This window comes from Phalacrocorax aristotelis, chromosome Z (genome assembly GCF_949628215.1).
Source record: "Phalacrocorax aristotelis chromosome Z, bGulAri2.1, whole genome shotgun sequence".
Lineage (NCBI taxonomy): Eukaryota > Metazoa > Chordata > Aves > Suliformes > Phalacrocoracidae > Phalacrocorax > Phalacrocorax aristotelis.
In genome coordinates this window covers 12897774-12914588 of record NC_134311.1, presented here as the reverse complement: position 1 = coordinate 12914588, position 16815 = coordinate 12897774, and the positions used below count along the sequence as shown (strand labels likewise).

The 16815-nt window shown below is 46.8% G+C and overlaps 1 protein-coding gene across 1 annotated transcript in view; it reads left to right on the top strand.

The window, feature by feature from the left end:
- The window catches only part of CORO2A (coronin 2A), a 61354-nt gene extending 47542 nt beyond the window's left edge, over nucleotides 1-13812 (top strand). The window contains exons 4-12 of the mRNA XM_075078835.1: nucleotides 1422-1571; nucleotides 2118-2297; nucleotides 3474-3590; nucleotides 5289-5393; nucleotides 5732-5828; nucleotides 7635-7747; nucleotides 8700-8790; nucleotides 9088-9359; nucleotides 10726-13812. Of these exons, the coding sequence (XP_074934936.1) occupies nucleotides 1422-1571; nucleotides 2118-2297; nucleotides 3474-3590; nucleotides 5289-5393; nucleotides 5732-5828; nucleotides 7635-7747; nucleotides 8700-8790; nucleotides 9088-9359; nucleotides 10726-10854 (1254 nt within the window). The 3' untranslated portion in view covers nucleotides 10855-13812. The remainder of the gene's footprint in view (nucleotides 1-1421; nucleotides 1572-2117; nucleotides 2298-3473; nucleotides 3591-5288; nucleotides 5394-5731; nucleotides 5829-7634; nucleotides 7748-8699; nucleotides 8791-9087; nucleotides 9360-10725) is intronic.
- The last annotated feature ends 3003 nt before the right edge of the window (nucleotides 13813-16815 follow it).

Below are 16815 nucleotides of genomic sequence, written 5' to 3'. Positions count from 1 at the left end.
GTCTGGACAGGGTGCTGGGCCCTCTTGTCTAGACTGTGCTCTTCCTGGAAAGGTTGGACTAGGTGATCCCTGAGGTCCCTTCCAACCTGGGATTCTGTGAATTTCTGCCATTTAATGCATCCTGAGATTCTAGCCGGGGCCTTTTCCCTGCTTTTACCACCAACAATTTCATAGCATGGGGGGTGAATGGTTCATTCTAGGCAGTTGTTCTTAGTGTGAACACAACCTATTTTTCCCTTTCCTACCCTCTCAGCCCCATTCCTTTAGTCATAGCTGTTGAAGCTGTAAAGCGTGATGCTTTCTCTTACCACTGTAGAAGTTCATCTGGAGGCTACTGGACCCTACGGTCCTTAGGTTTCTGATGGGCTTGATTCCTTAGTGGGATAAACACTGTTGAGAAGGGTGCTCATGATCTCTCCCAGCAGGTCCCAGAATTTGTGCCTCTCCTTTGGTTTAGAAAGGTGTGATCCTCATCAGCCAAAAAGTGGGAGAGTTGGGCAGGTGTGGCTAATTTCCACAAACAGTCTGCTTCAGAGAGCATTTCCTTTTTGCTTCAGGTTAAGTCCTAGAAAAATGACGACGAGCACAGTAATTTTAATTGAGCCAAAGCATTAATTATCTGTTAGCATCCTAAATACTTGTGCTTCTAGTGTTAGTGTGAGAAAGACTCTTTCATTTTATCTGCACAGGTTCAGCCTCTTTTGCAGGTTTCCTCTGTTGTCTTATTCCACCCCAGAAGGGCAGAGGATTTTTGTCTTCAAGCAGCATCCTTCTAGAAGAACCCAGGGCTGCAGGTAGACCTCTTATGAGACTGCATGCTCCCAGGGTTGAGTGACTTCAGCGTGGTGCTGCCCAGTCTCTCTGCTCAGGGCATCTGCTGTGTGGCCACCTGGATGGGCTTCGTGTACTTTGGCAAGTGGCTGTGACATTTACAAAGCATTCAGCACTGGTGCAGTTTTCTATGGGACAAACAGTACTACAGCTGTCATCTGATCAGGGGAGTTCTCGGCTCTTTTCCCAGGTAGCATTGAGAGGATGGCTGCTTGGATCAATCACTGCTGTAATATCTTCTGGGACTCTGCTGAAATTTATTTCATATTTGTTTAGGAAGTTTGTTAGGAGGCAAGGTCTGCAAGATATGTGCTTTACTTCTTCCCCTTGGGAATAATTTTCTGAAATTGTGCTGACAGCTTAAGGGTTGAAATCCAAGTTACAACAAACTGGTAAAACTGCTGGGTGAAGAGTGAGGGTAAAGAGGAGTCTTCAAGCCCACAGAAAAGTAAAGGTACTGATTTAAAGGACTGGCATTCAATAAAGCCAGAAACATTCCTATTCACTACCAAGGGAATAACACTTACTGGTAAGTTTCAAATTAGCTTCTTACTCAGGAATCTCATAAAGACCCATCCTGTGCCATTCAGGTTAAAATCTGGGACATCCCCAAGCACTTGCTAACAAGAAACATTACCAATCCGAAGAAGGAACTTCTTGGGCATGTTCGAAGAGTGGGCCTCATTGAATGGCATCCGACTGCTTATAACATCCTCTTCAGCTCTGGCTATGACTACAAGGTGGGTCTGTTGTCTGAGGAGCTCTCCTCCTGGGACACCCTATTTGGCAGGGTGTTTTGAAATTTGTTTTAATTTTAAGCTGTAAGATAATACTAAAGAGTTCAGAAGCCTTCTTCAGGGGGAAATTCCATGGTGACCCCAAAGGCAAAAGGACATTCCTACAAGTTCAAAAGGGCTTGCTAATTTTCCAGCCTTCGGATGAACTTCGGTCTACCCTGCCGTCCTCCTTTACTGGATTGGATACAATATGCAATGCCATGCACTTTTGTTTGGCTTCACCTTGTGCTAGTGCAAATATCTGCACTGATGCTGACCATTTTTATCTAAAATGTGATTGCAAAGGAAATCAGAATATTGGACATTCTGGGCAGACACTGTGTCCCTGATATATTGCTATAAGTACCAGGAATTATTTTAAATGCTGGAGAACAACCACTTATGATGGTAAGATCTGTACATGTAGAGAAGAGAGGAAGAAGTGAATAGGGTACACAAAGTCCCCAGTTGGTCAGGCAGCAAAGGGCTGCTGTTTGTCTTTTGCTCCAGATAATGGTCTGGAACCTTGACACCAAGGAGGCTGTCATCTCGAACCCAGTGAAGATCTTTGATGCTCACAAAGATGTGGTCCTCTCCATGTCATTCAACACAGATGGTAGTCTTCTTGCCACAGCCTGCAGGGACAGAAAGATACGTCTGATAGAGCCTCGTTCAGGAGCAGTCCTACAGGTAGGTTGGCTTCAGAGGTTTGTGGTCCAGCTGATCTCACCCCTTGGAGTGTTTCCCCTTCTGTGTAGATTCATCGTCATTAAAGAAGATGCAGTTGTGCCTCATGTTGCCCAAGGTACTGGGTGGTGCTATTGCCTTCCACTTTTCATGGAACACTTGCTGTCATTGTTGAAAACAGGGTTCCTGTATCTTGCTACCGTGCTCCTTGCTTGCTGAAACACTTTTTGAAGTGCACAGTTTTAATACTGGAGTACTGTGTACAGTTCTGGTCCCCGCTATACAAAAAGGATGTGGACAGGCTGGAAGGGGTCCAGAGAAGGGCCACCAAGATGATCAGAGGACTGGGAAGGCTGCCACATGAGGATAGGCTGGGAGAGCTGGGTTTGTTCAGCCTTGAGAAAAGGAGGCTCAGAGGGGATCTCGTCACCATGTACCAGTACTTAAGGGGTAGCTACAAAGAAGGTGGAGACTCCCTTTTTACAAGGAGTCCCATGGAGAGGACAAGGGGGAATGGACACAAGTTGGCCTTGGGGAGATTCGGATTGTACACGAGAGGGAAATTTTTCACATTGAGGACAGTCACCACTGGAATAATCTCCCCAGGGAAGTGGTTGACTTGGCCACGTTGGACACCTTCAAGAGTTGTCTGGACAGGGTGCTGGGCCCTCTTGTCTAGACTGTGCTCTTCCTAGAAAGGTTGGACTAGGTGATCCCTGAGGTCCCTTCCAACCTGGGATTCTGTGATTGTGTAATAGGTTCTCTTGCAGTTCTCTGTGGGGCACCTTGGGGGGGCTTGTAGATATCGGGTGGACAGGTGGATGCAAATGTACATCTATCCTACTTCCAGGGTTGTTCTTGTTGCCTGTCAGATGGTAAGGTGAAACTGACTGTGTTTTGTAGGTATTTGCACAGATATGTGTACTCAGAAAGTCCTGCCTACAACAATAGGGATTACCCTTTTGCAAGTCAACAGTTAGGTTGATTGGACTTTTGGGAATGTTCCTGAAATGTTTAGGCCACCTTTCTTGGATCCCCATGAAAACCTGCTCACTGTAGTTCAGCCAGGCTGAGCAGATCTTTCAGATGTGACTGAATCAGAAGTCTCATGTAACATGAAATGTAGCTATGCATCAGGTGCTGTGTCTTACTCATGCAGCGTCCTTTCTTTTCCTATAGGAAGCCAGCTACAAGTCTCACAGAGTGAATAAAGTCTTGTTCCTTGGAAACATGAAAAAGCTGTTCTCTACTGGAACGTCTCGGTGGAATAATAGGCAAATTGCATTATGGGATCAAGTGAGTTGGACCAGCAATCTTAACAATACCATCCTCAGCTTTCTCTCTTTTGCTATCCCTGTAACTTTTCCACCTGCCAAATATCCAAGAATTGGTTTATATCAGCAATTCAGAAGTGATCTGTCAAATTCTTAATGGGTGATAGGTCTTACTGCTACCACACAGTTAAATGAATATGAGTTTCTGAAGAAGCTTTCAAAGCTTTTAGCATAGAAAGCCACCAGAACAAAGAGAATGCTGTGCCCACTATGGGAAGAAATCATTGAAAGGGCCCCTGGGTGGTCACTGTAGCTCTGACTTAAAAGCAGCCCTACTGGTCTTACTGGCAAGTTGTTACTGCTGCTGGAAAGAGAAATGAGCTCTAGGCACAGCCTACTCAGATGAAGCCCTCAATGGAGAAAAAGATGTGGGGTGTGTTTGATTTCTGATGATTCCTGACAGTAGAGTATTCAGGTAGCACTTATTGGTCACTTCCAAGACATGATGTATTATGACAGCTGCTAGCCTTATGGAATCATGCTTTCTTCTACTCCTCATATGCACTGAGGTGCTTTTCCTTTGTCAGCATCTCACTTTGTCCCTCCATGTCAACCACCTTGTGGCACAATCTTTTGCCTCTTTGTTGTGCTGTCCCCTTTGTACACCAACTATGATTTGCCATTTGGTGATGTTTGGACATGGCTTCTTTGCATATGTGAGAGGGAATGTACTGTGCTGCAGTCTGAAGGCTTGCCACAAAGCTGAGCAGTGCTCTGACACACCATGGGTCTCAGATGGGTTTCACTGCCTTCAGAGCTGCTGGAGGAGCTGGCCACACTTAGTTTGAGAACACAGTGGGAAGGCCTGGGGGGCCAAGTATGTGCAGCCTCTTCGGGACAGGCATTGGCGCAGGACCTGCCCAGGAGGCATCTTTTTGAGGTCCACATCCACCCATATCATTATCACATCTAAAAAGAAGCTATGGCTTTCTGGAGCCTGCAGCAGGGCAGTTCTGCAGGACAAAGTATGTGTTAACCCTGTGCTAAATACATATTGATGTGACAGTAGCCACAATGGCAGCCATGGGGTGCCATACTTTGCCCCATTACTCCTCCCGACATTGATCCCTTCAGCAGTGGAGGCATAGCTTTGTATAAGACATGCCAGCCTTATGTACAGAGTGGTGTGCTATGTCGTCCTGCGTGGCTTACCTGCAAAAGGCCAATGGGAGTTTTTTCCCTTGCAATGGACACTTTCCCACCTGCTTGGCTGATATAGACTATTCTTGTGGTGGGTGGTGCAGTATTGAGGAGGTATTTCCTTCATTAGAGGTAGTGAGGGAGCATGAGTAATTCAGTGTGTGATGCGTACGTGACCCGAAGGCTCCTCCATCTCCCTCAACCTGGTGGGCCACGTAGAGGCAGGCAGTGTCTTTTATCGTATCTACCCCCGAAATGTCATCAAAGTGCCTGAGATATTCTGGTGGTAGGAACTGATGTCCTGAAGTGCTGCACTCAGACAAGAGCCAGGGACAGAGCACCCATTTCCCACCCATAGAGCTTTGAAGAAGTCCTCTCCTCAGGGCAGCTGGCCATTGCCTAGGATCATTACAGAGCTGTGCTCAAATGCTGCTGCCTTTTGGGGTTCAGGTAAGGTGTCCCTGACATGTGGTGACTGACAGGTGATCACAGCAGTCTGTTTTTCCTGTGTCTTGCCCAGGATGACCTTTCTGTGCCTTTATTGGAGGAGGATCTTGATGGCTCCTCGGGACTCCTGTTTCCCTTCTATGACTCAGACACACACATGCTTTATGTGGTGGGAAAGGTAAGTGCCTTCCATGTCATCAAATGCTGTCCTGTCTGATTCTTCTCCTGGTCTGTGTTGCGTCATGCTGAAGTCAAAGATGCTCCTGAAGCATGTTAACCTGAGCATATAGGCTGATGGGATGGGGCCTGAGGGTGCTGCAACATCAGGCCGTGTTTGCCACTGAAGATGTACCATGATTACTGTGGTGAGGTACACTGTAGAGCCCTAACTTCCCCACATAGGGGTAAACAGTTGGTTCATTCCTGACCCTGCATGGCTTCTGGGGCCAGGCATTCTTCTCAGATCCTCATGCTGAACAGCAGATCTTGGCTCATGTTCATTTTCTTTGCCTTTAGGGTGATGGGAATATACGGTACTATGAGATAAGCCCTGAGAAACCATACCTGAACTACCTGATGGAATATCGTTCTCATTTACCACAGAAGGGAATTGGTGAGTGGCAGTGTATTTCTAATGTTATAAGAGCATGGTGGCTTCTTTGTTTTAGAGGCTGTTGGGAGTCCAGGACAATCCAAAATATCACTTAGAAAATAGAGTGGGTCAGATTCCAGTCTCCACCTAGATTTACAGGTGCACAACAGTCAGCTTGGCCCAGCTCACCTGTATATCACAGGTGGTATTACAGGGTCACAGCCTGGAGGGATTCCTTCTGACCAGGGGGGCATGGGCTAGGCAGCTTTACCAGTCACTGCTGTGTCCCCTCTCACATATCTGGTATAGGCGGAAGGAAGGATGGTCTGGATTTAAAGGTGGAAGATGCTCCTTGCCCGTTGTGAAACTGCTCCAAGATTTTTGGCAATGAACTCTGTTGACTTTGTTTCCACTCTGGGATTTCTCTGGTAATGGGTGCTCCACATTTTAACACCTTCAGTCTTATTGCTTGCCTACCTTCTCCTGTACTGACATTTCACATTTATAGATAGACCTGCTGTGATTAGGTCACCTCTCCTCCACTGGAGACCCTTGCTTATGAACCCATTGGCATACTACCCACTGTTTAACTCATTCATCTACAGGATTTGGCTTTCAGCCCTCAGACCCTATTGGTTGCCCTTTTTTGAACCTTCTCCAGTCTACCCTGTAAGCCATATTCCTCTATATACTGACATGGTTTTAGGACCCCTCCATACTACCTGGGGACACTCCCATTCTTCCAGGACATTGGTACAGATATTCTGCAGCACTGGGTTTTGTGCCTGCAGGTCTTCAAAAAACTGTTATTGGAAAGGAATAAATTATTTAAAAATTAGGTGGAAGATCTCTCTGTTATTCAGCTTTTATAGTCTTTCCATTGTATAGCATCCTGATTTTATGTTGACATAGTCTTTTTAAAAATCATTCCAAGAAAAGGGAGTGTATTTAAAAGGCCTGAGTGAATCAAGTCTAGTTCCCTAACCTGATCTGTTCTGCTGATCAAACATACTGCTAAGGTTATTGCACAAAAGCTTCTCTTCCAGTACTGCCAAAACAAAATACAGTGTAGAAGAGTGGAGTTTAGATTTCCATTTAGATGAATGCATAATGTAGGGAGCAACAGTTCTTCACAAAGAATCTACTGTTTAATGAAGTCATTTGGTATTAGTAGAAAACAAAGTTTCTGTAGGACACCGTGAAGCAAGATGAGGCAATCTCTTTTGTTAAGGTAATTGACATTGTTGTAGGCTTTGGACTGTACAAGCTCATGAGAGAGAAATCCACTGAGGTTACCAGGTACTTAAAGACCTTGTGTGGCTCAGCCAGTCCCTGAAAAACAAATGGTGCTGTCTGGCAGAGTAGATGTTCACACCCTTCTCATACATGTCCCTTCTGATGGGACAGTGTTGCAGGGAGGATACTGGGCTGGAAGGGATTTCAGCCTGACCCATATAGCTATTCTGGAGTTGTTTAGGTGTCCTGAAATCCCTTCGTGATGATCCTGACAGTCAAATCCTGTGGTGTAACCTGCCAGTTATGCTCAGTCCTGGTCACTGTATTTGTACCTCATGAGAATGAATAAGGAACAAGACGCTTAGAGCAAAAGCACAGACCCTGTGTGTAACTCTGTGGTCTGACAAAAAAAAAATTTTTCAGTCTCATTATTTGTGCCACTGAGCCAGTTTTGGGTGCAGATTCCAACCATGCTGCTGTGGAGCTGAAGCTGTGACTCCTTTTGTTGTTTCATGACCCTTTTTCTATGGTGGATGACATTAACTTTCCTAGGGAGATTTATACCCCATTTGTTTCATGCTGTCCCACCAGGAATGATGCCAAAGAGAGGCCTTGAAGTGTCAGCTTGTGAGATTTTCCGTTTCTACAAACTGATCCCAACTAAAAATCTGATTGAGCCTGTCTCCATGATTGTGCCTCGACGGGTAAGTTAACCTTAGGTCATGTTCTTGTCTGGGACAGTTATCAGTGAAAAAGAGGGCAGTGCCTATTATCTGTGATTCTCGGGGACAGAAGAGTAGGTAGAACAAGTGATTTTTCACTCTACTGGTCTGAGGGACAAAACTAGTCAGTTTGTGGGGCAGCCTTGCCAACAAACGCTGGCTGGGGAACTGAGGGGCTATGTGTCTGTGTAATGGTTGACTTTCTAAGACTTGCTCGCTGATCTGCTCTGCTTGGGTGCAACTGTCAGGTCAACTAGCTGGCTGTAAACTTCCTCAGTTGGTGGCATCTATTTGACATAATGCCAAAAGAGAGAGAGGGGTTGGGGATGATGTTGGGTGACATGAAAATCTCCTTACTGTGGGAAGAATTGCTCTGGGAAAAAGGGGACAGTGGGTTCCCAGGTCTCTACCCAGTGGGTACAAGTGTGATACAGACAGTTGTTCTGCAGCATGTAAGGCATGACCCTTTGCACTGAGAGTGATGTAGAAGTAAGTCTTAGGGCTGGTATGGCTAGAGATTGACCCAGGTCTTGAACCTGTAGCTAGCCAAGGTAGCTCCCATGTGACCTTGTGAGCAAAGGTACATCATAAATGTCAGCACTGTGCCCTGTACTTCCAGGAACACTGGAAGGTATGAGTGCCTGAATTCAGAGAGGCAGCAGAGCTAATGCTCATTGCAACTACCAGTCAGGTATCTCCATCATTATTTCCTTGGCCAGTTTCTGTCAGGAGATGATTGGCTGATGACGTGAGACTTGGGTCCATCCTTCATATCCACTTCTTCATCGTCAGGAACGCTGAGCTGATGAGAGTTAGGTTAGCCAGTGTCGCCAAGCTTGCCCAGTCTGTTGTCTGGATGTGTAAAGGCCTTACTGTCAGGAACTAAGCCAAAACCTCAGTGACATAGTGACTCTGGACTTTTGTTTGCTTGCAGTCGGAGTCATACCAGGAAGACATCTACCCCTTGACCACAGGAGCCCAGCCAGCACTGACAGCACAAGAGTGGCTGAATGGAATTAACAAAGGTCAGTACATGGAGAGCTCCCAGCCCTTCAGCTTGCCAGGGCTTGGGTAGGCTGCCACTGGCTCTCTGGCCTGTTAACTGCCAGAGAAAGAGGAAGCGAGGAAAAGAAGAGACATAATAAATATGGCTGTAAGCTAAAATAATTTGGTCACTAAAATATTCACTGCTGTGAACTCTGGAAGCCTCTCCAGTCAAGTGTCTCCATGTTTATCCCTCCAGGTTGTTTGAGTAAATTGCTTACAACTGATTTCTGAGCATGGTTTGTGAGTGCTAACCAATCACCTGCATCTCTCCCTAGGGCCTCTCTTGGTATCCTTGAGACCAGGATCTGGAGCTGTGAATTCCTTACCACAGTTTCTTGAGCCAGAGCCACTCCTGTCAACTACTGACAAAAGCCAGCACCAGGGTTGGGGAGGAGGGATGCCACTGGAGAACATGCAGAAGCCAAGTGAGATCGAAGATAGTTGGAAACAGCTGAAAGCGGAGGAGAAATTGCCAAAAAATGAGCAAATGTGCCTCTCCAATGGCTTTGATGTATTTGAGTATCCACTGCCAAAAACTGAAAATGAGGTGTGAATGTCTGGGGTGTAGGGTTGGAGCTGTGGGGGGAAGCCCAGAGTCAGCTGGCAAAAGGATGCTGTTCACAAGGTGATGGAATCCAGGGATCGTTTATTTTGCAGACCTGGGCCAGTGTGAGGTCTTTGTTCTTGGGGGGGGTCAGACGCTCTACATGCCCTGGCTGTTGTATGGGAAGCAGAAGTGTGCCCCAGCAGCATCCCAGCTGAGGGAGTCTGGAAAGGAGGGAGCAATCAGTATTCCTGCTTCTTCAGCATTCTTGTGGCGCAGGCCTGCCTGGAGGCTTGCTGGGGACAAGGAGGTCCTTGTGACCTCCAGGTTCTGAAGAAGAAAATCGGTTTATGCAGTGTAACCCTTAGATGAGAACTGCACTCAGAGAGCCCAGTGAGGCAGCAGGGACACCTGTGGAAGGAGTGGGTGTTTCTTGCTCTCTCGACCCATGGTGCATCCATGTAGTCTTAAGTGCCTAACTGCATTGTGGACCCGGACATAGGAAAGGGGCTGGCTCTGCCCCGCCTCAACAGCTCACTGCTGGGGGACAGCTTGGCAGTGCAGTACCATTGAGGCTGGCTGCTGGCTGCAGCCTGTTCCTGGGAATGGTTCCAGAAAAAGTCCTGGCAGCTCCATGATCTGTCTTCAGCCATGGCCAAATCCCTCCCTGTACAGTAACCAAAGCTTGTACAGTGGTAGATCTCTGGTGATTTGCAAGCCCCCGTCATTGGCAGCTCAGGGATATTTTTGAATACATGCAGCTTGTTTGATTTTAGGAACCCTGAAAGGATTTCCTTCACATAGCCATGCTCAGGTCCCCTTCTTGGCTCTGCAAGATTATAGCATTTGCATCTTGGTGGGGCAGGAATTTCCACAGCTGAGTTTGTGGTGTGAAAAAGGATATTCTTTTCCATGTTTCTAAGCTGGCACCCCAAGGTTACAGAAGCAGCCCTTGTAGAGCTGCACAGTGAAAGACCAGGCTAGTCCCAGCTGGAGAGGACAGAGCATAATCAACAGGAAGAAGAGAATTAAAAAGACTTGCCCAAGGCCAGAGCAGGAGATGTGGCAGACCTTAGACTCCAAATACTCTGTGTCTAGGCTTTCTTTGAGTGATCAGTGGTATGAAGGTTATTTTTTCTGATCTTTTCCACTGAATTAAGCAAGTAGCATTAGTAAATGGTGCTGAGAAACACTTGCACTCATAGCCCAGACTAGTGGACATAACACTACTGATGTTCAATGTGTTGGTAGAAGGCCTTCTCATTCGATGCTGTTTCTCTCAGAAGTGATGTGACAGGACTGGTGGCATTTGACATGCTGAGCCTGTGTTTTCTTAGTGTAAAGGAATAAAATGTGACTTTTCTTACAGCTTTTGCAGATGTTTTACCGGCAACAGGAAGAAATCCGTAGACTACGTGAGCTGGTAAACCAGAGAGATGTCCAAATTAAACAGCTGAAGCTGGAGCTCAGAAACCTCTGCATGGACACAGGCCGTTAACTGAGGGTGTTGGCCTGCAGCTCTTTCCACCCCTGGCAACTGGAGCAGACTCTAGTTCCTGCAGATAATTCCACCTATGGTGTTTGCTGGGGGAAAAACTGATGCTTCAGGCAGCAGGGACTTCCTTGGCTTGTGGTGGTTGCATTTTTCTGTAGTCTACCTGACAGTTTTTTCTGGACTTGCTGTGCTTTTTCAGGTTCCCCTTGCTTGCCCACTCACTCATGTGACAAGCTCATGCATTAATTCTAGTGAAAGACTTTGGAAAATCTTGGTTTTCTGGTCGTGGAGAAGCCACCTGTTAAGATTTAGGAACAACCTGTTTTGCTGCCTATCCACATGACATGAGGATGGGAGACTGAAGGGAGATGCCAGCTTCTTTTCCCACCCTAGACTGAGCAGTGTGGCTCCTGTGGCTGTTGTCCTCCTGCCCTAGGAGACCACTCTGCAGCTGAACTTCAGAGGCACCTCTAGCTCCAAAGTGATCCTCATGCACCTTTCTCACCTCACAGCTCGGCCCTGCAGCTGGGTGGCTAGGCAAAGCCATGGCTGCCCTGCCCTGGTGCTGGGGATAGTCCCGCTCTGATCAGGGGGCTACACTGTGGGTGCCAAGGGCCAGCACTTTCGTGATGGGTAAAGGAGAGTTAGCGTGTGAGGTCCTACTTTAAAGCGGCAGTGGTGTGCGCTGGTTCTCACCAGTGAAGCTCAGGTGCAGCAGAGGTCTCTGGGTCCTTTGAGTCAGTGGCCTTCTTTCCCTCTTTCTGCCAAAGACCAGCCACAGACAACTGGGTGCCGTGGTCCTGTGGTGTTCATTAGACAAGTGAGGACAACATTTAAACCTTCACAGTGTTGGCAGTGGGGGGTTTGCCAAGAGGGATTAAGAGGACAAAGGGCGAGTTGGACCCCCAACCCACTGCAGACCTTTCAGCAATGCTGCTAGAAGTGTGTCAACTGCAGGGGAGGTTCATAGAACCATGGCCAGTAATGAACAACCCTTCCTGGTAGCTGGAGTATTGCTTGTCCTTGTGCGTGCAGCTGCTGCTTCTTTAGCTCCCAGGTGCCAGTACCTTGTCCCATGCCTGCAACTACCTACAGCTGCAGGCTCCCTCTTCCAGGCTGTGTTGCTCAATCCCCCGCACGCTGCAGGGCTGCACTGTCTCCCCAAGCCCTGCAGCCACACTTGTCTGAGCCCTTTGCACCAGCTCTCTAGATCACTGCCTTCCTCAGCCCTTTGCTTAGGGCAAGAAGAGCTGCAGGATTGGTTTCAGGGCTGGCAGCTGTGACCAGTTTTATGCAGTCTGCTCGTGATGTGAAGAGCTGGGCAAGGGAGTGCACAGACCTACTTGCCTTGTTGGTGCCTGGGGGTCTCCTCTCATTTGTTCCCGCAATGTGGGGCAAGAGAGGACACTGTCAGTTGCCCTAGGGACTCAGCACACAGCACAGGACGGGGAATGTTCATTCTTGTCCCAAATGCAGGGCTTATGGATGTGTCGTAAACCCAAGCAGAGCAAGCAACTGCTTGCTGTTTAACTGTGCACCTCTGTTGTGACACATGTAGGAATTAATATTATGCCCTGCTAGTTCCCTGAAACCTATGATTTCCCAAAGTCTTTAAATAAATAAATAAACTTCCGTAGTCAGAAATTTCCACAAACAGGACTCTTTAGCAAGGGGACTAAAGGCTGTGCATTGTCTATTCACATGAGATGCCGCTCTGGTTATCCTTGAAAACAATAGCCAGCAGGGAGTTCATGGGCACTAAATGTTCTTATATGAGAATCACACAAAGACTTTGACGTCCCTTGTGCTCTGCTGCAAAGACTGCCCACCTTTCAAAAATATTTCATTCATTTCTAAATAGCAACAACAGATGTGGGTGCTAAAAAGCTAAAAATATTGTTTCTTTCTGCAGCATTAACAAAGATGGGGTAGTTGTCAATGTTCTTCAGGAAGAGTCCTTTAGCATCAGTCACTTATTTAACACTACTCATTTTGTACAAAATAATATGTTAATAACAAAGTTGTTGAACAAAATTCAGCTCATTTCAGACCCTCTAGAATGGACATTCCAGTGCCCTGGGAACACTGCAATATGCAGTTACATGTGAAAGCATCTCACCCCAGATAAAGAGCTTTAATCCAAACACATGAGTCTTACACCAGAAGTGGTCAGGCTTTCTCACCAAAGAGAAGAGTTATGTAAGAAATTGAGAAGCTCACACTTTTTCAGCCATTTCAAACAGGCCTGACAGCTTCAAACTTCAAAGCCATTTTCACAGAGCGTGGCCCCAGGGAATGACACTCTGGTTTTGAAGCTATCATTATCGGAAGAGAAGGTACTTGACACAGCCTCAGCAGTCCAGGGGATACAATGTTTTCCTTGTCGCCACATGTTGTTTATTTGCTGGATTTTTTTTCTTTTGCTTATTTTTCGTAGAGAATAAATTATTTAAATTATTTCCAAGTTAAAGTAATTTTTTTTCAGGGGATTTTAAAATCCTCTTGAGGACTGTTTCTTTGTTATCCTATGACTGGCTAGCATAGAAAATGGTCAGCCACCATGGCTCTTATCCTAGGGTTGTGTTGATTTCAGCATTTCTGGGAAAGAAGTTGCTTTCATTTAGGCTTTGCTGGCAACATTTGATAAGATGAGACTATTTAATCAAAACTTCTTTTTTAGACAGTATGCCTGTAAAAGCATAGGCTATGAAATGTATTTCAATTTGGACCTTAAATGCAACCATAAATCTTTCACACAGAGGAAAAAAGTGGAAGAAATGGAGTTAAGTGTTAATGAACTGTGCCTAAGTAGACTTAAGTGATCGTTTGAACACTTTCTTAAACTCTTAGCAGCTTTGTAAAAAACTGTAAAACATGGGGATAAAAACCAAATTTGTGCAATGAAAAACAAATGTAACTGAATAATAAATATATTTAGAGTTTTACTTTTTGATACATTCAGAGTTGTTGGTTTCTTATTATTGTATTGTTGAAGCAACTAAAAATTAAGCTGAATCAAGGTCAGGAGGGAATATCACCTGCTGACTCTTTTGCTTTCATGAAGTTTTGGGCTTACGTTAGGCAGGTTGTACACAGTCTACCCTTGATACTACAAAGGCGTGGCCATTTCAAACCGTTGCGCGTTATACTGCTGTGTATGCTGTCTTGAGTAAACTCAGCCTCCCAGAGACGCATGCTGCGTGGTGAGGTGTTTTCTGACCATCCTACCTTGCAGTCCTGGTGCTTCTCTTGTCCAATACACTCTGACCAGTTTCTTTTAGATACTGCATGAGGAGGGTTTAATGTGTTATTCCCAAATTACTTATATTTGATGTTAGACAGGATTGTGATTTAGCAGAGTGAAGATGCAATCACAATACAAGCACAATATAGCAGTTGCAACATCCAGCTGGATCACAATACAAACAAAATTCTCATTAGTGGTCACTGTATGCTCACCATGAAGATGCTGGATACCACCAGTCACCAGGAAGAAACGTGTCAGTTGAAGCCAGCTCAAGCCCATAGCTGTCTTCGAAGTTTGTCTTGTTGGCTGCTCAGTTTTTATGCTTTATGTTGGGCTGAACCTCATGCTGGTCTGGCTGACTCAGGAAGACATTCACACCTTTTCGTTAACTCAGGCCACCTACACAACCAGTTGATCACGCAACTGATATGGTAATTAATCTAAGAAGCCGCCCTCCCCGTCCCTTTTCCATTGAGATAAGCTCAGCTTTCTTTACAACAGCTGGTCTTTGACACATCATGAATGCATCGCCTTTGCCCCTCTGCTCTGAGCTTCCTTCCACTGTATGGGTTTGTTGATCAGTCACAGTTTTGGGCATGGAGATGTTCACAGCTGCATTCAGGATGTGTTTCTTAAAACATATTTTAGGCCAGTGTTAGGGAGAAAAAAAAAGGTGGAAATCGCTGGAGAAAGTCTATGCTGGGAACTTTATGCACGAGCCGTTGCAATCAGGGCACTGTGGCCTCCTGACCTCCCAACCTCCCTGTCTTGTAAGGGACCGTGTGCTGGGGAGGGTGTCTGGGCAGGCACTGCCCTGGAATGGGTCGTGGGTCACTATGTCCCTCTGCTGGCACTGACTCAGGCTCACTGCTCTGAGCAAAGCCTAGGAAAAGGTAGCAGTGGGCAGGTTGGTGTGGGAGGCAGAGGGATAGCCTCCAGCACCTTTGCTGTCCTGGAGTTATGGCTGCTGAACCACAAAGAGAAAGCAAAATGCAGCCGTGCAGTGTTACTTGCCTGCTGGCTTTGGAGCCACAACCCATCACATCTTCACCCTCTACTCCAGGCCAGCTGCCATCTGCAAAATAAACTCTGCTCAAACCTATGCAATAGTTGTAATTTCATTTCCAACCCTGGGGGTCTGTACTGTCGGTGTGCCCAATGAATTGCAAGCAGAGGCAAGCATGGAGCTGATGCCCTGCATTCACCCTGTAGGGAGAACCAGCAGATCACTCTTGTTGGCCCCGGGCTGGCCAGCATCCTTCCCTGGCAGCAGGATTGCTGAAGGGGGGCTCTGGAGCAAAGCCCCAGTGCCAGGAATTGCCTCTTGGGCATGCTGCAGCACTGTTTTGGAGCAGGATCTCAGAGCCTATGCTGGGGTCACTTCAGTCTGTCCACAACTTTCTTGTACTGGGTGGCCCAGAACCGTACTCGGCATTCCTCCACAGTACTGAATTGAGAGGAAGGATGACTTCCCTTGACCTGCTGGCAATGCTGTTTTAAATACAGCCCAGGATACTCTTGGCTATTTTTGCAGTGAGCCAGCATTGCTGGCTCAGCTCAGCTTGTTGTCCAGCAGGGTCCTATGGAACTTCTCAGCAAAGCTGCTTGCCACCTGTACAGTCCCCAGCACACACCGGTGTATGGGGGCTACTCCCCACGAGATGCATGACTCTGCAGTTGCTCTTGCTGAGCTTCATCAAATTCCTCCTTGCCCAGTTCTCCATTTCTCCTGTTGGGGTTCCCCTGAAGGGTGGCACAACTGTCTGCTGCACCTGCCGCTCCTCGGTACTCTGCAAACTTGCTTCAGGGTACACTCTGTCCAATCCTTCAGGTCAGGAAGGGAGAGGTTCAACAGCTTTGGATTTGTTTTGTAAACAGTTTTCAATTTCCCCTTCAGAGATCCAAGCTGACTGCTCCTGAGTACCTTCTGCTTCTTCATGCCTTTGGAAATGCTCTCCAGGAGAATTTTCTCTACCATCTTCCAAAGGACTGCATGAAACTGACTGGCCTGTACTTCTTGCGTCTTCCTCTTTGCCTGTTTTGAAGACAGGACAGAGAGCCTGCCATCTGCAACCTTTCCCAGTTGCTGCCACCTCTCAAATGTCATTGAGGGTGGCCTTGCAATGCCATCAGCCTTCTCCTTAAGCATGCTGGGGTGCAATCCTCTGGTCCCCCCCTTTTGTGTACATCCAGGGTGTTGAAGCACTCCCTAACCTGGTCCTCCCTCTTCTGGTTCTCCCTAGTCTGGTATACAGCAGATATCCACCACAACAGTACATTTTTTCTTTGCCAGCTTTCACTCTATGTAGATCTATGTGAAACTGTTCAGATTCTCATCATGACTACTGTGCTCATGGAAATCAAGAGTCTGCTATGATCAGCAGCTGTTCAAACAGTGGTTCACCTGCAATCTGTTGAGTCCTCATCAGGCACGATGGAGAGAGCTAACATTTGGGTGTTCATGCCCTTAAGCAGTGCCCCCGGAACCTGCTAGTCACACTTGGTGCTTCTAAGGTCGCCTCTGGCAGTATCTTTGGTACATACATGAAAAGGCAGTGCTGCATAGTAGAGGGCCAGGTGAGCCTCGGTACCCTTTGCACAGCATCCTTAAAGAGAGCCCCAGGCAAGCAGCAAACATCCCTAGATGATAAATCTGGTTGAGAGATATGGGGCTTTGGACCTCTGTAGTAGACAGTAGTCTCCTCTATCACTTGTCA